At 48.5% G+C, this 22,641-nt stretch overlaps 2 protein-coding genes across 2 annotated transcripts; both read right to left on the bottom strand.

The window, feature by feature from the left end:
- Positions 1 to 1,672: 1,672 nt before the first annotated feature.
- Positions 1,673 to 5,028, bottom strand: LOC144105638 (uncharacterized). Its single transcript, XM_077638752.1, has 2 exons — positions 4,948 to 5,028; positions 1,673 to 2,490 (listed from the first exon to the last, which is right to left on the bottom strand). The coding sequence occupies exons 1-2, from the start codon at positions 4,951 to 4,953 to the stop codon at positions 1,804 to 1,806; spliced, it is 693 nt and encodes a 230-aa protein (XP_077494878.1). The 5' UTR covers positions 4,954 to 5,028; the 3' UTR covers positions 1,673 to 1,803.
- A 5,715-nt stretch (positions 5,029 to 10,743) lies between these two features.
- LOC144103734 (uncharacterized) lies at positions 10,744 to 21,821 on the bottom strand. The gene is made up of 3 exons (XM_077636389.1): positions 21,816 to 21,821; positions 11,360 to 12,312; positions 10,744 to 10,841 (listed from the first exon to the last, which is right to left on the bottom strand). Exons 1-2 carry the CDS (start codon positions 21,819 to 21,821, stop codon positions 11,362 to 11,364), a joined length of 957 nt encoding a protein of 318 aa, XP_077492515.1. The 3' UTR covers positions 10,744 to 10,841; positions 11,360 to 11,361.
- Positions 21,822 to 22,641: the final 820 nt, after the last annotated feature.

Genomic DNA, 22,641 nt, shown 5'->3' with positions numbered 1-22,641 from the left:
GGGACCGTACCATCGTTCTCTACCGGACTTCATCAAATTAGCTAGCCTTTTTCCATTAATTTAATCACTGCTACAACTTTCATAACACCTTCGCCAATCATTTTGGCCCTGAGGCAATAAATCTTGCTTAAAAAAAACTACGTAACTTAATATCGACGCGAATTTTGCCTTTACTGTTATTCGCTGTGCAATACACAACCTGTTACGCGAATCGCGCGCTCTTAAAGAAGAAATAGGGCTGCTTTAAGATGTCGGAAAGAACACGGTGCCTTGGTTTGCTCTGTGGGATCTCTTTTTTTTTTCCTGCTGCGCCAGTAGACAGTCCATTAATAGGATTGAAAAATAAAAAAACACTAAAATTCGTTATGTTGTTATTCTTACCTAGTAAGAAGAGAGGGTACAGCGCTCGGAATTGTTTTAAGTAGACAGAAGCGAGCATGACCGCTAAAGAAAATTTACTCAATGCGAGAAATCTTCCGTGGGAAAATTGGGTTGGCCCTCACTTTCTTGACGGAGGAAACTCGCGAATTAAAGGAGCGAACGGGACAAGCTCATTCACTGGCTGTCGGAATTTTTCATGTACAATTCATTCTTGCCGCTTATATTGCACTGGAAAACTCATGTTATATGCTTGGAAGCTCTGTTCGCACTCTGCTATTTCCTATTCGAGTAATTTACTGTCTTTTAAAGTCAGATTACACAATGCATTAAAAATGGAAAAAGAGTGACTTAACTCAGTAAAACAAGTTTCACTGAACCCTTAAATGCTTTAAGAGCTAACATCATGGAACGGTAGTCAGAACCTTGAGGATGAAAACGGGCTGCCGGCGTCGCATGTCATGTCGAGTGCTTTAGGGCAAAATATCGTGGTTTTCTTTATGCCTAGCAGCTAAAAATTTATAACGTCACGCCTGAAACAATTCTCTTTTCTTCCATACGCGATCGGCCGACGGAACACCCTTGCTCACAATTTTCCTTTGTGCACAGATAAAGAAATCTTTCGTATGAAATGAACGACTGGTATAGGCTTTGTAACATGACTTTTTTCTGGTTTATTTTTCTTCGTCACTTTCTGGATGTATACAGATTACTGCGGTTTTGTTTTCATGATGAAACGCATATATTTTCGTTAATCTGTGGCAGAGTATATGTTGTTCTGTCCTTCGCATTATGCAATGACTTCAAGCCCTTGATGATTTATTCAATGAAATAACGTAATTTGTTTCCGTCATTGTACGTTGTACCCATGGGACAACTTTCGACACTCCTTGCAGATCCTGTTCCCGGAAAATGCGCTATAATGCCAGACAGGAGATAATGCCTGAACCACAAGCAGCTTATCGGAAAAGCGGTGAGTGAGGCCCCTTTTTCAGTCGGGAAGAGCGCCTCGTCGAGAGCGGACCAATGTAGGGGTCGAATGCTGTTTTTCAGCACGGAGGTGAGCGGAATCTCCCTTTTCGGCTGCCGTGCCACCGAATGACTTCTCGTCAAACTTCAGTATACGTGTCCTGGTGTTATGCAAGGAATGACGCCATTATTGAGCCTTGATCTGTACTCAGAACGCAGTCATCTGGGCAACCGCAGTGGTTTGAACAAAAAGGAGAGATACGTATATACCACCCGTGAAACCGCCTTGCAACCTTATGCATCCTAAGAGATACACGACTGCCGTACATTTGATGGAGGCTTTTTTTATTTGCGCAAAATACATTCCCCGCTGCATTTGCTCACTGCATCTTGTCCGACATGTCTTTCACACGGCCGTCACATGCGCCGTCCACACAGTTAAGTGTGTGCTGTCCCCTAGCCGTGGTAACCGAGCCCACCGTAGCCCACTCCGCCGGCACCTCCGAAAGACGACTGGCCGAAGCCACCCTGGTATCCACCAGCACCGCTTCCAAAGCCAGCCGAGCCCTGCTTCTGTCTGGTGCCGAAGACTTTGCTGTCTGTAGCCGAGAAGCCAGAGGTGTGACTGTAGCCCTGGTTGTTGTTGTAGGCGTTCACATTCTTGGTGGCGGCACCACCGGCGAAGCCTGCAGCTCCCTGGTTGTGGCCAGCAGCTCCACCCTGGTATCCGCCCTGGTGACCACCAGCCGAAGATCCGTAGCCGGACTGGTAGCCGCCGCCATATCCGAGACCACCACCGTATCCAAGACCACCACCGTATCCGAGGCCGCCCCCATAGCCGAGGCCTCCGTATCCGAGACCGCCGGTTCCAATGAGTCCAGTGCCAACGACTCCAGGACCGGCAAGACCAGCTCCACCGTAGCCGGCACCGCCAACCGCTCCGAGTCCACCGCCGAGCCCAGCGCCTCCGAGACCAGCGCCAACAAGACCGGGTCCTACGCCTGCGCCATAGCCGCCGACTCCGATACCACCGCCGAGGAGACCGCCGCGCCCCTCAACCTTGTCCTTCTTCTCCTCCTTGGCCGAGTCTTTGGCGAAGACGCCGCAGGCCACGAAGGCGCAGACAGCGGCTGCGGTGAAGAACTGCGTTGGGAGGGAGAAAAACATCGTTAAACACAAAACTCCTTTCAACCTGGGCTGGGCACTCAATTCCTCCTCTGGGCTGGACACTCTGGGGCCCCCTGGGCTGGGCACTCAATTCCTCCTCTGGGCTGGACACTCTGGGGCCCCCTGGGCTGGGCACTCAATTCCTCCTCTGGGCTGGACCCTCTGGGGCCCCCTGGGCTGGGCACTCAATTCCTCCTCTGGGCTGGACACTCTGGGACATCCTGGGCTGGACACTCTTTTCCTCCTATTTTTGCATATTTTCTACCTGCCAAGTGACAGGCTGCCAGCAGATTTGCTCACTTCGAAGGGAAGTGGCAGATACGTAGTTCTCACGTGATAGCTCGTGGGGATTTTTTCTAGGATTTTATCAGGTGTGGCACGAGTCCTTCCATGCTTACTGAGACAATAACATTGCCGCGCAATTGTCACCTTGCTGCTGCAGCAATTGAAGATTTTGTGATTAAAGGAGGCGTGTACGTGAGTATGTTTTCCTGGCGCAGAGCAAGTAGTAGTATCTCGGCTATAGAAGTTCTTAAGTTCTTTGGTCGCAAAAGCATTCATAGCGTAATCTTGTACTCTTAGCCGGGTGATCGACTTTGCTTGTTTTCGATACGAAATGTCACCGGAAACCACGATCGCATCCGCGGATTAGTAGAGGTCGGAAAAAGAATTGACGGTTCTTATCTTTCCGGCAACTTTAGACAACTTCAAGCAAAGTTACCCGCCCGAAAAACGGACATCTAATTCCTGATTTCTAGCTTTCACACAGGCACCAATAGGGAAGAGTAAAAAATGATTCGTTCAAAGTGTCTTCATTCTATTCACGATGCTGCGTGTTCTTGTTATAAGAAAAACATGAAGTTATTGTATTCGTTGAAAATTTACTCAGCATCCAGAAGACTGAACGGGTTAGATTGAAATTCGTTCATTATTTACCTGCGCATGTGCACATTAGTTTTGCGATTCGATATATATATATATATATATATATATATATATATATATATATATATATATATGTGCGTGTGTGTGTGTGTGTGTGTGTGTGTGTGTGTGTATGTATATTTTTCTAGTCAGTTTCTTCTTCTGGGCGCGTTTAGATTGTTGCCGATATTATTGATTTTATTCTACCTTTGAGAAGGGCCGAGAAAACAGGTAAGAAATCGGTGGTTAAGTTCTTAATAATTTCGAATCTCTTCATATCGAAAGCGGAGACTGCTCACGCCTGCGTTAACAGAATCTGAGTTCGGAGATTTGACGAAGTGTTTGCGAGATGGTTTGTCGCATTCCAGACATTCATCCTTACTTTGATTAGATATCTTGCGATCCTATGCTCTAATTTGTGAAACCGCACAAAGAATGAGGACAAGGACATAAGAGGTGAAAGGCTGAGCGTCGTACGTGTCCTTTTATGTCCTTGTCCGCGTCATGCCCGTAGTTTTACAGGCTATGAGCTACAAACTAGCTCGCCGCTCTACCCTTGTCATGCTCTAAGGCTTTGCTCCTCCCTTGCCATGTTTAAGAAAATATACTGTCCTCTCTCCCTCTTTTGTTTTTAATGACAAGAAGAGATCTTGAAAGGAACCCTTTACCGTGAACACATGAGAGTATTGAGTATTTTACAAGCAAAGTGAAAAAAAAATTGCAGTTGCATTCCCAGCAATTCTGGTCAAAAGCACTTTTCAACGGGAAACAGTTTATGGACGCAATTTTTTCATATAAGTTTTCACTGTAACAATCAATACATCCGCAGATCTCTTCTCGGTAGGCTTGCATTTTTGTGCTTTTAACGTTTTTGGTGTCGTCAAAATTGTTCCCCATTGGTTTTCTATGGCAGTCTTATCTACTCGATGCGAGTGATGGAAAAAGTTTAAAAGGAAGATTTTGCTACGTATAGAAAGAAATGACCATTACCTTCAGTATTTCAATAACAGTACCTTACGATATTACAGTATTTAAAATTATTGTCCAAGAATGTTGCAGGACTTTAGCGAGTTACATAGCCCCTGCAAAACTTATAAGCAGGAATTGACCGTTACAAAAATTTCTTTCGACAGTGTTTAGAGTGTCCATAGCATGTTGTTTAAAAACTCTATAGACTCTCTATAGAAAAACCCTAGAGAGCAGTTTATAGCCAATACAAATCCTAAAGACATTTTATAGACTATCTATAGATCTATGGCCATACACTTTTAGCAGAGTTTTGTTTATAGACTGTCTATAGACTATCAATCGACAAAAAGAAATATCTATAGGAATGCAATAGATTCTATAAGAAGTTTATAGACTGTATATAGACGATTTCTATAAGGATAAGCAACCAATTTGCAACAGTTAAACTTTTTGCTACACTGCTTGCTCTATGAAAAGGTATTTAGCTAGTTTTCTCTACTATGGGATGGACCGCAGTGGAGCACAGTACCTAACGCTTACCTTCATTTTGGCGCGTCGTCCGTGAGGCTCGGCCGCTCGGATCTTTGGCTGATAACACCGATCTTTGGCAGTGACTGACTTCTGTCCAGCACCGGCTCGTTTTTTATACCCAGACCGGAGAGAACATTGCGTCGTCAGGCCGAAATAAAATAAGAAGAAGCTGCTGGTACGAAGGATGTGACGAATATCTCGCGATTCTAGAGTGGATATAATTTTTCCACAGCGCGAGCGCAAATAGACTTGTCAAGAAAAAATTGAGGGCTTTTTCTTACTTCAAAACTGAGCGCTAGAAGTGGGGTTCCCCGAAGTCTGCGTCACTTCCGGCGACCTCGGGCTCTCCCGGTCTTTGGTTCGGTCTTGTGGAGCCCGTAAGACAAGCACCCGTGTGTAACGGATATCCGCCAGTGTTCGATATTTTCGCGTGTTCCTCACCGTGAGAAAGTTTGCTTCCAAGCAAGAAGGCTGAAAGACGTTTCTCGGATACCGAAACGAAGTAAAAAAAGCAAAAAATGTTTTGGTTGTTTTCTAGCAAAACAAAACGTGCACACACGCGCGAGCAAGCGCGCACCACAGAGCGTTTCTAAGAAGCACTCACTGCTGGGATTGTTGTCTTTGCATGCTTTTTCGCCTTTTGTATTCTTCGTTTGTCTAACTTATATACCTTTTCGTAGCCTGTTATCAAAAGAAAACAGAGCGCGACAACAGGATCCCAGTCAACAATTACAACAGATCCAGTCCCAAAATACAACAAAAATATTTGTCCTCTCGTTACGACAGACTTTTCTGTACTATTCCGAAGTTGTCTTTTGCGCAACAGAACTGGCTCTGTCGTAATGACAGGATACTGCTCAATACTACAGGAAATCCTGTTGTTGATATAGGAATTGAAGTAGTCAGGTCCCAAAATACTACAGGAAAATGAGTTATAACAAGAGATAATTTTCTTTTGTGTTTGTAGATAGGGACAAGAAAACAGGGTTTACAAGCGCCTCCGGTCGTGCCTTCTCTTGTCCTGTTAAGTTACCGTGTGCTTTCATTATGAAAATGTCCGATTTAACTAAAAAACGCACACTTCGTTTTTTTTTAATTCCTTGCATGATGATTATGACCGCATGAAGATTGTAGTTGTGCAAAAGCATAGTGCAATAAGAATCCTATGGAAGACAGAACGAACGGTGCATTTTTCTTAACGCATTGCCCTGTGTATTTAGGCTGCTTGAAACTTGCAAAGCTCGGAGTCAGGTCTCTCAAATAGAGCTGCTCATCACCGCTGACCCAATCACGCTGCGCATGCGCACATAAGCTCACAAGGCGGTGCTGCCTCTTTGGCTTACCGCGCGCTGCCGTTCGTCCATTGACATAGCTTGCGTGGCGTCAGCACAAAAATAGACGAAAACAGATGGGAGGAAAAGTAGAACAACGTCTATTCGTTGTCGTCTCTTCTTGAGCAGAGGTCACGCACACTATGAATCGATCGGCTCTGATGAAACCGGTCCATCGACATGTTGGAGGTTTGTACGTTCTTGGAGCCATATAATAAGTATGTAAAAGCATTGACGTCTTCTGCAGGTGCGCACATATGTAAACGAATCGCACTATTCTGTTCTAAGTGCCACTCACGCCTGTCCTAGAATAAATCAATAAAAAATTTTGTGGCCGTGAAAAACCGCAGCAGTGACCCCTACCAACTTGCATATGCCATCCTCACAGTTGCTATTAAGAGACACCTAATTAGGGGTGGAAGACCACCGCTTCCTTTATCTACTTCTGTCCGCACCAGTATGTAGTACACTCAAGTCCCCTTTCGTAGACATCTCTTCTGACTGCGAAGCAGCTGTGGAATATTGTAAGTTACTGTTATGAACACTTTAACGGGAAGGCCTAATCTTCCGTTGCGCAGCAAAATATTGCTTTTAAAGCTTGTCCTGCACTCATACTGAGTAGTTAAGACTGCCTTAGAAAAACAATAGGGTGCGTTTTCGACAATAAATAGCAGAAAAGCTAGAAGCGTCTCGAAGAGAGATTTGCGGATAAATTGATTGTCATGCTGCGATCTAACGATAATATAATAATAGGAATTTTATTTTCAAGCAATCCAGCTTACATTCTTCAACTATGTAGATCAGATGGTATTGATCATTACGTCGCGATTCTACCTACACAAAAGGCTGTATGTAGGTGCATTGTTTGAAGAACGGGTGTACTTCCTTGTAGAGGGATATTAAACACGGGCCTCGATCAACGTGTACAAAAGATTTATGTCCTTAAGTTTTGTTTAAATAATATGCTCAAAAGTGCGGGCGAAAATTGTACGGCATTTAGCGCCCCATGCGAGACAGCTAGGCAGAGCAGTTATTTTTGTCACTGCGCTCCAATGTCCAACATTATCGGAAAAAAATTTGAAAATTGGAAATTGTAACGTTACTCTTATGGAAATACTGAAGGTGATGGTCCGTTCTTCTGATAGGTAGAAAATATTTCTTTTAAAGTGTTTCCATCGATCGCATGGAGCAGTTAAGACTGCCATAAAAGACCAATAAGGAACACTTTTGACAATAGCAAAACCGTTAATAGAAAAAAATGCAAGACTGCCGCTGGGTGACCTGCGGGTATAGTGATTGTTGTAGTGAAATCTTACATTATATGAATAAATTGCGTCCATAAAATATTTCCCGCTCAGAAATGCTTTTGTACAGAATTGTTGGCTATGAGAAAACCTAGTATGTCTGCCAGATTTTTTTTTGTTTCTTTGTTTCCATAACCGGAGCGCATATGCACATGCACCTATATCTGGTGGTTTTGTTATGCAGTGACCAGGTCTAACGTACCAAAGCGTCACCTGAGCTATGCTAGGCGCCACAGTGGAAGGCTCCTAGTTAATTTTAACCACCCGAGCTTCTGCAACAATATTTAGCGGTGATCGAGTGGATGCATGCTGATTCATGCGCATGGAGTGGATTCATGAGGAGCATGAATCCACTCCATGAATCCACTCCGTGCGGAGCATGAGTCCACTCAGAATCCCACAGCATTTTCCTTTCACTTATTACAACTCTAATTATACTCCAGTTATCACTCTATTCCGCTCTTGATTCCATTCCAGTTGTGATCCTATTTTGATTCTGATCGCTCCCTTTAATAATTACTGCTGCGTGACTGTCATTTTCACACGAGTTGAGTCATCCTTAGTTCGGCACCTATTTTCTCTCCCCTACAAGTGGAGAGAGAAAGGGTGGAGGTGGTGGGCAGGACGGTTGCCAGGTGGTAGGTGTGGCCACCTGCTAGGTGTCGCTACGGCGGTCAGCGGGTGTTTGCTCCAACTAAGATTATGTGCTGTCGTATAATATACACAGATGTCCCACAACCCAACGCTGTCGTTGCATTTCGCCTCCGTCGAAATTTCGAAATGCGGCTGTCACGGCCGTGGTCCGATCTCGCGTTGTCGAGTAGCAGAACGCCTCAGGCCCTACGCCACCTTTGCTGGCTCTATGCCAGTTTAACCCTTTCATTTCGCAATTTCTTTTACGAATGGTACCGTTCCTTGAAAAATCTCAACATTTGCTTATTTCGACACAAAAAAGTAGGTGGGTGCTGTCCCGCTTGTAGGTGCCGTACGCGTTGAAAAGTTTGACTCAAAGAAAACAGAGACTTTCGAGCTCAGCTAAGTTAAAGAGCTTGTAATTAAAACCTAAGCGCTTTGAAGTTATTATTGCACGATAAGAAATGCCTCTTATGAAGGTCATATCGACGTTCGGATCTCACGAGGAATTCTAACTTTGCGAAAGAGCACATTTCGCTTACAAGCCCTAACACTGGGCGCTGCCTTTGTGGTAGCTTTTCGTGTGATAACATATCTAGTTTAGGAAAGGAGAGAAAATGTATAATTTGGAGGTGCAATTCTTTAGAGGTTCCTTCTCTAACCTCACTCTACATTCTGTCGTCAATACACGTCCCGGGTAATTTTCTTTTTTGTTCTTTTTAACTGCCTCTTCTACTCTTTGTCGTCAGTACTATTTGTACAACCATCCCACGCCGTCATTTGCGAACTACTCATCGCCTAAACAGAAATGGGAATTCCTCGAGATAGGAAAAAAAACTACTCCATGTCATGGTTTGCTCTCGATATATGAGCACAGCAGACGTCTGGGCGTCTTTTAGGAGTCTGGCCTATTATTTCTTGCTCATAAGAGCTAACCAGGCGCGCACAAAGCTTGATTAAGAGTAACTGTTTCCACGATGCACCCTGTCTCTAAATTCGCGCACCAAGAACAGAGTGCTTACTGGTTGGAATGCTTAAACTTGCACAAAAATAACACAAGAGATAACAGATATAGCAAGTAGCTTTTTCAAGCTGCCTTGGCAGGAAGCTAATTTGCACTTTCACATTTCGAAGGCTTTACTAATGAATGTTTTGGTGTTTTAGCTTAACTGTAGCAAAAAAAAAAAGGGAAAAGAACAGAATTTTTTCTTCTACGATAAAAATTACGTTCAAACACAAATGTGAACCGTGTCCCTTATGAAGTTGTTGTCGACTTGTGAGTGATACATAAATACAAGTTCTCAGATATGTGCAAAGTATTTGTAATGTAACTATGGGCAATGTCGTTTATAATTATGTTATATAATAACATAATTTTAGTGCAGCCAGACAGAGAAAGTATTAGCGTTGAAACGCGAGTGCTGCCCAGCAATGCGCAGATATTCACAGAAAGCAACTTGTTTATTTTAGCTATGGTTTGCGTAGCGGGAAATATTGAGTAAAAAATAAATGTCACCGTTTCGCATGATGCGTAATATTTAAACCTAAAAACTGCGGCCGTGAGCTTCGGGGCTGTGTCGGCAATAAGATATTCATTCATGAGCTACAAGTTTCCCTTGGATAGGAGTCTAGCTTTGACAGTTTAACTGACTTATCGTAACGAAAGGAACCTTTAAGGAAAATCAACTCATGCACTGGTTGTCGCGTGCAGCGTCGTCTGGCCTGCCCTGGCTCAGATTTCTTCGCAGGCAGAACATCTTCTCCCGGGCAGAACATCCCCCCCCCCCCCCCTCCTTCGCCTTGCGAAACAAGGTGTTTGCGAAGCTGTGAACCCACACTTCCGATGGCAAAGTAAATACTCTGCAAGCGTGAGTAACGCCTTGGAACAGAAACTTTGTTTTAAAAAAAAACGATAGCGTTAAAGGGAGCTCTAAACGCTGGTACGCCGACTCAGTTTTCTGCTCACTCATCTCAGAGGTTACGCTACACCGCCATTCACTTCAAACGATTATCACGGACTCGTTTTCGATGTGACATCACGAGTTTGAATTAAGTGTTGGTGAAGTGTTTAAATACAATTTTTATCACTAATAAATGCGTCTTTTTTTCTGCCAGACAAACATCACATACCCTGAATGTGTCACTGAAACAATTTTTACTGAAAAAAAGAAAAACATTGGATGGAGTTGTTCTAAGTGCCTCGCTCAAAGTACCTTTTTGTGCGTGCCACTTTGTTGGCATAAAGATCACGACAGGAGGTTAATAATGACTTAATTGGGAAAGAATGCAGTTTTAGTGTACACGGCAACCTTAAAAACATGTTTATGAGAGCAAATGTCGGTTCAAAAGAATGCAACGTCAGCACCCGTCTGGCAATAATTGTCCAGTGTGGATTTCTTGATCCAGTAAGCTGCTGCTGTGAGCATGCGTCGCATGTTCATTTACTCACTTAACTAGCCTACAGGTTTCTTCGTTGGTAGGCTGTTGCGTGTTTAAAGAAAACTACTGCGTGGATTTCATTTGAGGACACTGCGAACTGTAGATGTAGAAAACACGTTTTATTGAACAGTTCTCTTAGATGCCTTCTGGAAGTTGCCTGTAGACAAGATTGTCCCAACGGACAGCTGGAATGGCTCTGAAAAGGTAGACAGAAAAGAAATTTACATGATTATTTCTTGTGACGAGGTTTCAGAGGTATAGGATATGGCCTCAGAAATGCTTGTTTATGAAGTTTGAATACAGAATTAACGCATGAAAATATTTGCATGTTGTACACGCGTCAATATTTTCTACATCTTCAATTTTAAATGGTATTCAGGACGAAAAATAACTGAAACGTTTCGGTACAGAATTTTGCACTTGACTATTCTACATGGTCAACTTAATACCAGCCAAACATCAACCTACTTAACTCCCCCCTTTCACTGAGGCCGAGGCAATTTATGTGACTCGTGTGCCTTGAATACTGAGTTAATCACGATGCCATCACGCCCTGCATTTACAGGGAATGCATTATAAATAAGGTCATTTTCATAGGGCTTCTTAGGCACTGCTTCCACAAAGTGAGCGTTTGTTTACATGCTACCACTTCTTGTCCGGCACGCTGTCCGGCACAATGACTCTAACCAGACAAGAAATCCAATCTGAGCTTACCTCTAGCCGAGGTAACCGACTCCACCGTAGCCAGCTCCGCCAGCACCTCCGAAGGACGACTTGCCGAAGCCACCCTGGTATCCACCAGCACCGCCTCCGAAGCCAGCCGAGCCCTGCTTGAGGCCGGTGCCGAAGACCTTGCTGTCGCTGGCAGAGAAGCCAGAGGTGTGGCTGTAGCCCTGGTTGTTGTTGTAGGCGTTCACGTTTCTGTTGGCGGCACCACCGGCGAAGCCTGCAGATCCCTGGTTCAACCCTGAAGCGCCACCCTGGTAGCTTCCCTGGTAGCCACCGGCCGAAGATCCATAGCCGGACTGGTAGCCGCCACCGTATCCTCCGAGGCCGCCACCGTAACCGAGACCGCCTCCGTATCCGAGACCTCCATAACCGATACGACCGTATCTCAGGCCACCGTAGCCGAGACCGCCATACCCGGCACCACCAAATCCAAGACCGCCGTATCCCAGGCGACCATATCCAAGGCCACCGCTGCCAAGACCACCATATCCGAGACCGCCTGCTTCAACGAGTCCAGTGCCAACGACTCCAGGACCGGCAAGACCAGCTCCACCGTAACCGGCACCGCCAACTACTCCGAGTCCTCCGCCAAGCCCAGCAGCTCCGAGACCAGCGCCTCCTAGCCCAGCGCCTCCAAGACCAGCGCCAACAAGACCGGGCGCTACTCCGGCGCTGTAGCCGCCGACTCCGAGACCAGCGCCTCCTAGCCCAACGCCTCCAAGACCAGCGCCAACAAGACCGGGCCCTACTCCGGCGCCGTAGCCGCCGACTCCGAGACCAGCGCCGAGGATCCCTCCACGTCCTTCGACGTCCTTGTCCTTCTTGGCAGCCTCTTCAGCGAAGACGCTGCACGCGACAAGGGCGCTGACAGCAGCAGCGGTGAAGAACTGCGAAGAAAGCGAAATGAAAGTTCGATGGCGCCTAGATGTGCACAGCACCTATGAAACGCTTGAAATTTTGTCACAGATACGTCTTCGGCAATGGTGCAAAAAATAATAAACTCTTGCACGCTAGGCCAACTGATCCGCTGACTGGATATCTTTAAGGAACCATGGACATCTTGAGTGCAGCAGCGCGTTTGACTCCACGCATACAGAAGTTTTTGCTCAGGAGAGATGGCTCGTAAGGCAAAAAAAAAATTAAGTATTAGTGTACCAAACCCGCTAGTAAGGCAGATGAGCGCGAAATGTCACGTAGAACAAGCGTACGTGATTAAGACGCATTCGAAATGGAATTTAAAAAAGAGGTAATGTATATATGCGTGAGTAAAGATAGGTTCGTTCTTCTTGGTCGTGGTGAGATTTCGTATAACTCGTATACCGGGCTCCACCACCGGGTGCCCCACCGTCCGAGACGAGACGGTATAACAGACGAGATCCGGCAAAACTTGACTGAAGGAAGGAAAACTGAAACTTTATACAGGAATTCACATATTTACAACAGAATAAACGGCAAGCATGATTACATGGAACTGGCTAAGGGAAAATCTTCCCTCCTTGGCATCGCCAAAGATGCAAGGGATCTAAATCTAGCTCAGAACGCCTTTTTCCTGCTCCGGACCTGGTTTTAAAGACCTAGGAGACTGGCCCACCCCTTGCATCACCCAATCACAAACAACTAACACCTGATTGGTTCAAAAACTGTATGGCACGCCTTCCCGCTTCGGCAAGGTTCAAAACCCTTTCCCTAAAATGCCCAACACGAAAAGAACATCAAAATAGCTATACGAACATGGCATTCCGGGAATAGACACTCGAAATGATTGGCCCACCAGGTTTAGGTGGCACGCCCCATGCCTTCACAGTATTGCTCACACTCTCGCCCCCAGAAGAAAAAGCAAAAACAACCTCCCATTGTGCCCGCAGGCGCAATCGTTTTCCTTTGACTCTCGTCCGGCCCGCAGCTGTTCCGCACTTAGTCCTGTCATCGGACCACAGCGGGGCGCCTCTCGTGCGCATACGCGGCTTAGCTTGCCGCTGTTACGGACGAGGCGCGACAACATTCCGGGAGGGTCCAAACAACTGGGAGTCGTCTCTCGACAGATGCTTCAAGGAGGCGCCGGCGTGTCCGCGGTGCCACTAATGCACGCGGCGGCGTCAACGAGGGATCCGCATCTGTTGTTTACGGGGGTTAAAATGGACGTCCGCCGCCCGGGACAATTCCCCGAAACCGACGTCCCCATTAGCTCACGGCACGGGACCCCCCCGCGAGACGCAACGACAGTGTGTCGGGTGTCGGCAAGGGCGGCGGGCCGCGGCGCCGCGAGCCATCGGCGGTGGACGCGGCTGTGTTTGTTTAAGGCGAGCAGCTAAATGCTCCCGCCTCGGAAAGAGACCCCGTTTTCCCGTAATGAAACCTTCTGCGCGAGGGCAGCGTCGGCCTTTCGGTCCCCGCGCAGCGTTGTGCAGCGCAGGTGCCTGACCTTCGAAGCCGAGTGGGCCCCCATTAGGGCTGTTCATCACTGCCGCAGAGACAGCAGGAACCATAATGTGCCGGAAGTGGCGAGAGTGTGTTGGGGACGCGTCCTGGCAGCCCACGGACTGGGCGCGTGATCGACCTCACAGTGATTCAACGCAGCTGCCCATTCGATCCCTTCACACGCCCCCCCTAAGATTCTACCAGGGGCCCAAATGGCACCTTGTAGAATTATAACACAACGAGGGATCCCTTTTCGCCTATAAAATCGCTCTGAGGGCGACCTAAGTAGTGGGGATACTACTGCAAACACATCGCAACGCTGCAAACAAATTGCGACACTGCAAACAAATTGCGACACTGCAAACACATTGTGACACTGCAAACACACTGTGACACTGCAAACACATTGCGACACTGCAAACAAATTGCGACACTGCAAACACATTGTGACACTGCAAACACATTGTGACACTGCAAACACCCAAACGAGCGGATTACACCGCAGTTCCAGTTACTGCCACAGCACACGTCACTGGGTTTGCTCTTTGGTACACATGTCCTCTCTTCCTTGCCCCCCGGCGTGATCATTGCTGTCTGCCTCCCAGCTGTCGTTCGGCAACCTAGACAGCGCGTCAGCGTTACCGTGAGCGCTCCCTTTCCTGTGTTTTATTGACACATTATATCTCTGTAGGGCAAGTGCCCAACGCGTCAGCTTCGCTCCCTGAGGCGTGGTGAGAGTAAGAAAGGAGAGGGGGTTGTGGTCAGACACCACAGTAACCTGAGCGCCGAACAACCAGAGGTCGAACTTCCCCAGCCCCCAGATGACTGCAAACGCCTCTCTTTCTATGGTTGACCATCGAGCCTGCGTTGGAGAAAATCTGCAACTCGCGAACGCAATTGGCCGCTCGGAGCCATCCGCGGCACACTGGGAGAGACAGGCTCCCGCCGCAACCGCTGAGGCGTCCGTGTACAGCCAAAACGGCTTGCCAGCATCGGGCGTCCCGAGAGCCGCAGCTTCACAGAGTGCCGCCTTGAGTCGCTGAAACGCACTTTCAGCTTCCGCGGGCCACGGAATTTTGTTAGGAATCCTTTTCCCCGTTAGCTCTGTCAGCGGCGCTGCCACCTCCGCATAGTTGGGCACATAGCCCCGGTAATAACCGCACAGCCCGAGCACGCTACGGAGCTCTTTCTTCGTTTTCGGTGCCCTCAGTCCCCTAATGGCTTTCAATTTTTCGGGATCGGGTGCGTGATTTCCCGAGCCCACTATGTGTCCCAAGTAACGAATTGACCCTTTCGCCACCTGACACTTTTCCAGCTTAACTTTCAGGTTCGCCCTCTCTAACGCTGCGAAGACGGCGTGCAAGTGTCGTACGTGGTCAGGCAACGCCTCGCTGAACACGGCGATGTCGTCTAAGTACGCACACGCGTAGGCAGAATGCGGGAGTAAAAGCTCGTTCATGGCTCTTTGAAACGTCTGGGCCGCGTTTTTCAGCCCAAACGGCATTACCGTCCACGCAAACTGCCCCCGATGGCAGACAAAAGCGGTGAGTAGCTGAGCCGACTGTGCCAGGGGCACCTGCCAATACCCTCTTCTAAGGTCGAGGAGCGTAATGTACTTAGCCCTTCCTACGCTCAGAATGAGCTCCTGCTGCAACGACATCGGGTAGGCATCTGCCACTGTCCCCGCATTGAGCTTTCTAAAGTCCACACACATTCTCATCGACCCGTCCTTTTTGGGGACACAGACCACGGGATGGGCGTGGGGGCTTTCGCAGGGAAAAATCAGGCCCATCTCAAGTAGCTCATCTACTTGCTTGCCCACTTCGCCTTTTAGGCTTGCGGGTATTCGATAAGGGTAACCTGACCTCGGTGTGAAGCCCTCCTCTAAAACGATCCTGTGTTCTCCTATTTTCGCTACTCCCGGCTTGTCGTCGAATAGGCCTCGGTGTTCGGTTAACACTTTGCGAATGAGGTCGCCTTCCTCCGCCTTCAGATGGGCCGTCATGTCCTTGGGGAGGACCGATACTGTAGCCCGCGTTGACACCGATCGAGGCACGTACTCTACTTCGCCAAACGCCCTGTCCTCATCAAATATCACCCCAACTGTCATTACGCGCTTCTGATACGGCCGTAGTTTGCTGGCGTGTACTAATTTTCGGGCACCTCGTGGCATCTGCACGAAGTACGAGTGTTCGCGATACTTTCCGTCAACGCTGCCCGGCCCTTTCCACTGCGGGAACATTTTTACAGGACGTTGCTCGTCAAACACCAGCACACTGTCTCCTATCTGAAAAGTTTTGTCCTTCGCCCGCCTGTTGTACTGGGTCGCGTACGCGTTCTGCTGCTTCGAGCTCACTAATTGTGCCACCTCCGCTGCATGCTCTAGGCGCCTCTTCAGCTCCCGCATATACTGTGATGGGGACGGCCCCAGCATAGCTGGTACACTTATCTGTCCCGCCCAGCTGCGCTTTAAAACCACCAGCGGACCGGTTGGTTCTCGCCCGTACAGCATCTGGAACGGGGCGACGCCCGTCGTGTCATGTGGTACCTCGCGGTACGCCCATAACAAGAAGGGCACAAACTTGTCCCATTCCTTTCCTTCCTCCTGGATGATATGATACAGCATGTTCTTAAATGTCCGGTTCCAACGTTCGACCGCGCCGTTACTTTCGGGGTGCCCCGGCGTTGAAAACCTTGGCGAGCAGCCTAGCCTCTTCAGAAACTCTTGTGTGAGTTCGGCCGTAAAGTTTGTCCCGCAGTCTGAGGCGACTACTTCCGGAATTCCCGTCCGGCTGAACACCGTCAGGAGCGCGTCACAGGTGGCCTTCGCACTGAGGGAGCGCAAGCACACCACCTCAGGCCATCGTGTGCACAAATCGATGATGCACAACGCGTACCTGTGACCCCTTCCTGAGGGTGGATCCAATGGACCTATAACGTCGACGTTGACCTGTTCGAACGGGTATCGAGGCCTCGTTAGCGGTTCTATCGGCACTCTGTCCGTCTGGCGGCGATCCGCCCTTGTCTGACACCCATGGCAGCTGTTACAGTATGCCCTTACATCCCCTTCAATACCTGGCCAATAAAACGTGTACTTGATTCGCGCCTTAGTTTTCCTGAATCCAAGGTGACCGCCCCAGTTTGATTCATGGGCTAACCTAAGTACTTCTTGACGTCGGGATTTAGGGAGCACTAGCTGCATTACTGGTTGCCCAAGCAAGTTTTCCTTATGGTAGAGGAGACCGTCTACTTCAGTTATGCCACCTTTCCCAGCCCTGGCGTTTTTCCACACTTCTTGCAATGTGGCGTCATTGCGCTGCTCCTCCCTGAAAACCGCCGAAGCGCTGCTTTCCTCGGTTACACTACAAGCTGTGTCTTCGGCGATTAGTGCGCCGCTCTCGCTTGCCCTGCCGACCACCGCGTGCACTTCCGCGTGGGGAGTTACGCCCTCCTTGACTGGTTTCTCTTCTAGCGGCCCGTGTAACTTGTCCCGTTCCACCCCCACGTGGTCTGCCACCTGACCGTCGTTCGCCTCTACTAGCCCTTTCATATCACACTCCTCCCTCAGTGACTCCCATGCTTCCTCCGAAAGCAAACAGTCCGTTCTCGACGCTAGCTTGTCGGTCAGAGCGCATACCACTGGCACCGCTTCTTTAATCTCGGAGAAAATGCCTGCCCCGCGGTTTAACATCAGGGGCACAACTGCAAGCTTAGCCCGTACCTTTTCACCAAAGGCTGACACCAATTCGATGGACCCATGTGGCTCCACCAGTCCCGGGGGTACTATGCTCTCCCGCACAACCGTGATTTCTGCGCCTGTGTCCAGAATTGCATTAATTTGCCTATTCTGACAAGACAGAGTTATCGGTCTTAGTTCGCTTTGTGCGGCCGCTCGTGCCTGTGTCGCCACCCGTGCAGTAAGGCTTTCCCCTTTAGCGTTAAGCGCTTTCGTGGGTGTTCGTCCCGAGCCATGCGGGCATTCGGCCCTCCTGTGACCCATCGACCCACACGAAAAGCACCCTTTATACTTCTGCTTCGTGTCCGGCCTTTGTATTCCTGTCGCCTCCCGTTTGGGTTGGTACGTATCTCGCTTTCCGTCTCGACCATTTGAGCTCTCCCCCTTTTTCTGCTCGTGCTTTTTCACTGCGCTGTTCTTTCCCTGCGCTTCCTCGAACGTCTGCAGTAATGCCGCCAACGTTGGCGCTTTCTTCCATCCCTCACCCTCCTGCAAAGTTACGTATCGAAGGGCGTCCTCAGACAGGGTGTTCTTTAGTTGGTCCGCCACTAGCAACTCAACAATTCCCTCCAACGTTTTCACCCCCCTTTCCTCCACATAGAAATTGAGATAACTCTGCAGGCGAGTCGCAAACGCCCTCCAGCTCTCATTAGGCAGTTTTTTCGATGTTATGAACCTTCTGCGATATTCTCCCGCTGAGAGCTTAAGCTCTTCTAGCACCACTTTCCTCAGGGCTTCGTACTCCTTATGCTGCGAAGGTGTCAAGCGCGTCGACAAGAACCGCACCTTATCCACTATTAGCGGAAATACAATTTGGCCCCACTGTTCCTTCGGGACCGCGTAGGCCTCCAGGGTGTGTTCAATCGACTCGAACCAGACAGGCACCTCTGCCTCTGCCGGGAACTTCGGGAGCACTCCCGACAACCATTTCGAGTACCGACAGAACTCCGCTCGCGAGTCGCTTCTCTCCAACGCCGTGGCGTTCTGCTCCAGGCTTACTCCTTTGTTGCTTGCTTGGAATTTTGCAAGTTCAAGCTGGACCTCGAGAGCTCGACGGTGCTCCTCAGCAGCTCTGGCCTCTTCTTTTTTCATTTCCAGAGCCATCTTGCTAATCTGAGCGTCAGACACAGACGAACTGTCCTCCGAAACAACCGTTTCCTCTCCCTCACTCATCGTGCTCGCTTTCCGCCTGTCCGGGTTTAAGTGTGCGAACCGAGTGTTCATGCACTCCCAGACCGCCTATCCAGACAGCAATGCCCCCGCCAAGGTGAAAGGCAAAGAGGACTCACCCACTGATGAGATGCACCTCGCTGGCGTCCGACTTTCGTCGCTGTCGCTGTCTCTCTGTCGCCGCCCGCTTCCCCACGCAGCTTCTCCCGACCGGCTACCGCCTTGCGCTGCTGGTCCACCCTTGGAGTCTCCGCTGCTGGTTCCCTTGGAAGCTGCCGATTCCTGCCTTCAGCTCTTGCTCCTCCTCAGCCGCCGATGCTTGGCCCGTTGCCGGAACGTCGTCTCTTCCTCCTTTGCTATCTCCTGATAACGGAAGGATCCTGCTCGACTGCGCCAGTAAAGATAGGTTCGTTCTTCTTGGTCGTGGTGAGATTTCGTATAACTCGTATACCGGGCTCCACCACCGGGTGCCCCACCGTCCGAGACGAGACGGTATAACAGACGAGATCCGGCAAAACTTGACTGAAGGAAGGAAAACTGAAACTTTATACAGGAATTCACATATTTACAACAGAATAAACGGCAAGCATGATTACATGAAACTGGCTAAGGGAAAATCTTCCCTCCTTGGCATCGCCAAAGATGCAAGGGATCTAAATCTAGCTCAGAACGCCTTTTTCCTGCTCCGGACCTGGTTTTAAAGACCTAGGAGACTGGCCCACCCCTTGCATCACCCAATCACAAACAACTAACACCTGATTGGTTCAAAAACTGTATGGCACGCCTTCCCGCTTCGGCAAGGTTCAAAACCCTTTCCCTAAAATGCCCAACACGAAAAGAACATCAAAATAGCTATACGAACATGGCATTCCGGGAATAGACACTCGAAATGATTGGCCCACCAGGTTTAGGTGGCACGCCCCATGCCTTCACAGTATTGCTCACACTCTCGCCCCCAGAAGAAAAAGCAAAAACAACCTCCCATTGTGCCCGCAGGCGCAATCGTTTTCCTTTGACTCTCGTCCGGCCCGCAGCTGTTCCGCACTTAGTCCTGTCATCGGACCACAGCGGGGCGCCTCTCGTGCGCATACGCGGCTTAGCTTGCCGCTGTTACGGACGAGGCGCGACAACATTCCGGGAGGGTCCAAACAACTGGGAGTCGTCTCTCGACAGATGCTTCAAGGAGGCGCCGGCGTGTCCGCGGTGCCACTAATGCACGCGGCGGCGTCAACGAGGGATCCGCATCTGTTGTTTACGGGGGTTAAAATGGACGTCCGCCGCCCGGGACAATTCCCCGAAACCGACGTCCCCATTAGCTCACGGCACGGGACCCCCCCGCGAGACGCAACGACAGTGTGTCGGGTGTCGGCAAGGGCGGCGGGCCGCGGCGCCGCGAGCCATCGGCGGTGGACGCGGCTGTGTTTGTTTAAGGCGAGCAGCTAAATGCTCCCGCCTCGGAAAGAGACCCCGTTTTCCCGTAATGAAACCTTCTGCGCGAGGGCAGCGTCGGCCTTTCGGTCCCCGCGCAGCGTTGTGCAGCGCAGGTGCCTGACCTTCGAAGCCGAGTGGGCCCCCATTAGGGCTGTTCATCACTGCCGCAGAGACAGCAGGAACCATAATGTGCCGGAAGTGGCGAGAGTGTGTTGGGGACGCGTCCTGGCAGCCCACGGACTGGGCGCGTGATCGACCTCACAGTGATTCAACGCAGCTGCCCATTCGATCCCTTCACAGCGTGTATTTGCGGTCTGACCGTGTCAACAGTTTTATCAACATTAACTCTGGCCTGTGAACCTGGGTCTTTTTTTCCGTAATCCTGAAAGTAGGGGGTGTCTAACCTAAAGAACAGAAACGTTTTTTCCTTGTCAAATGTAGGCGAGAGAAATGAAGAAATGCGTACGCACGTTCTGTGAATTGCATTTTTGATTTTTTGGGCCGGCAGATGAAAAGGTGTACTGTCGGAAATAAACTACCTGCCAGAGAACAAACACCTTGAGAGCAAGAAGGTTATGGCAATGATAGATTTTCAATTCACGAGCACATGCAAACTGGTTCACCCAGGTGCCCTGCACATCGATCATTATATAAATTTCGGCGATGAAACTTCCCCTCTTGCCGAAGCCAGTCGTTATTGCTTAGACTGTAAGGAGCGCTTAATGCTTCCAAGCATTTACGCATTTCGAATTTGTTTGTGTGCTTTATAATCTCTAGATATCTTTAGAGTAAAATTTTAGAATCGCCTGAATATGCTTCATTACTTAGCATGTCGAACTGTCTGATCGATCACGCGTACAAAGAATTGCCTATTATTCTACTGAACAAAAATAAGGAATTTGTGCTGAATTCATTTATGACCGGCCAGTACCAGTACAGAGATCTGATTAATTTCGATTGCTTTCAAGCATCGTTCTTACGGGGAACGTGATTCTCTGCCAGATGGGCGCTGCTGTGTTGCGCTTTTCGCGATATCATTTCAAAGAAGTGACAAAGAATACGTGCTTGTAAATTTCATTTGGTCTTAAACTTGAGCAACAGAGATCACACTCTTTAAAATTTAATAACTTATCCCTTGTTCAATTTCACGAAGCTGTTATGCCTCGATGTACTAAGTGATAGTAAGCTTTCGACTTAAATGCGTTTTTTCTGTGGTATTCAGGGACCGTGAGCTGCAAAGAAATTTTGCAATTACTTTTCAAATGACTCTTTGTAAAAAAACAAAAACCTGATGCATGAGCTAGGGTTAATGCACAGGCATTCGGTCTTTATGGCATTGTACAGAGATACTGCTAACGTTTCACCACAGGATGCCGCCTCATCTCGAACTAGTATTCTGAAATTGTATAATCAAATTAAATTTTTCCCTGAGCCGGCCGTATTATGAACAGATAAAAAAATGTATATAAGGGCTTCTGTTCTTGTCAACAATGACTGATAGCACATTATAGTAAGTTTTTGGCATGTTCATTTCTAACAGCAGCTTAGAACTGTAATCTATTTAAAATATAACTGATTAATACATTATGCTAAGTTATTGACGTCTTCGTTAATGGAAGTACATTAGAACAGTAATCAATTCAACATTGAAGTCGATACTCTGAGCCCTACTAAACATGCTCTCACCTTCATTGTCGAGTTGGTGCGTGCCTCCCGAAGTGCGTCTTGCCTGTAGCTCGGGCTCTCGGCTCCTTGGCTGGGCACAGCGGTCTTCGGAGTGGACTGACTCCCATGCCAGCAGCAGTTCGCTTCTTATAGAAGACTTGAAGGGCGCGTCATAGCGACGTTAGCGAGAAACGAAAGAATGCGAGCACGCCGGAAGTGACGCATCGACGACATTCGGCGAGCTGGTTGTCGTCGTTATAGTTTGCCTTTCTCCGGAATGCACCGGGAGAATTAAGACAAGAGAAATGGAACTACTGATCCCTCAGTCCGGGACTTCCAGTTTCGGCCGGTTCCCCGAAAATTGCGTCACTTCCGCGTCACGCAACTGCGCGGTTCTCCCCTTCGACGGCGGAAGCCTCCCGAGTCCCAACCTGTATTACAATGCACATTCGTTTTACCCTTCTTTTTTAACGCAGGATGTACCGTGTGTTTCACCTAAGATGCTCTGCCATTTTTATAGGTGTTCTGGATTTAGAATAACGCGTTTTTTGAGCATGGGATAGTCAGCGCTGTGGTACATCACAATGCAGCGAAAACGTGCTAACAGTAGAGGGACCAACACTGAATAGTTCACTTATGGAATATTACTGTTAGTCTCCTTAGTTTCATTATGCTAAGACTCATTTTCTTCCATTTTACCCACCTACCTAAATTTTACCACCTACGGGTGGTAACATTATGCCATTGCCCTCGGGCCTTTTCATTTATTTTCAAATTGGATTAAGCCTGTTGTACATCAGTGGTGCAGGCAGGGGCTTATTATTTTTTATTCTTTTTAGGTTGCCCT

Source organism: Amblyomma americanum, chromosome 9 (genome assembly GCF_052857255.1).
Source record: "Amblyomma americanum isolate KBUSLIRL-KWMA chromosome 9, ASM5285725v1, whole genome shotgun sequence".
NCBI lineage: Eukaryota > Metazoa > Arthropoda > Arachnida > Ixodida > Ixodidae > Amblyomma > Amblyomma americanum.
Note: the sequence above shows the minus strand (reverse complement) of the source record. Positions and strands in the feature narration are given on the sequence as shown.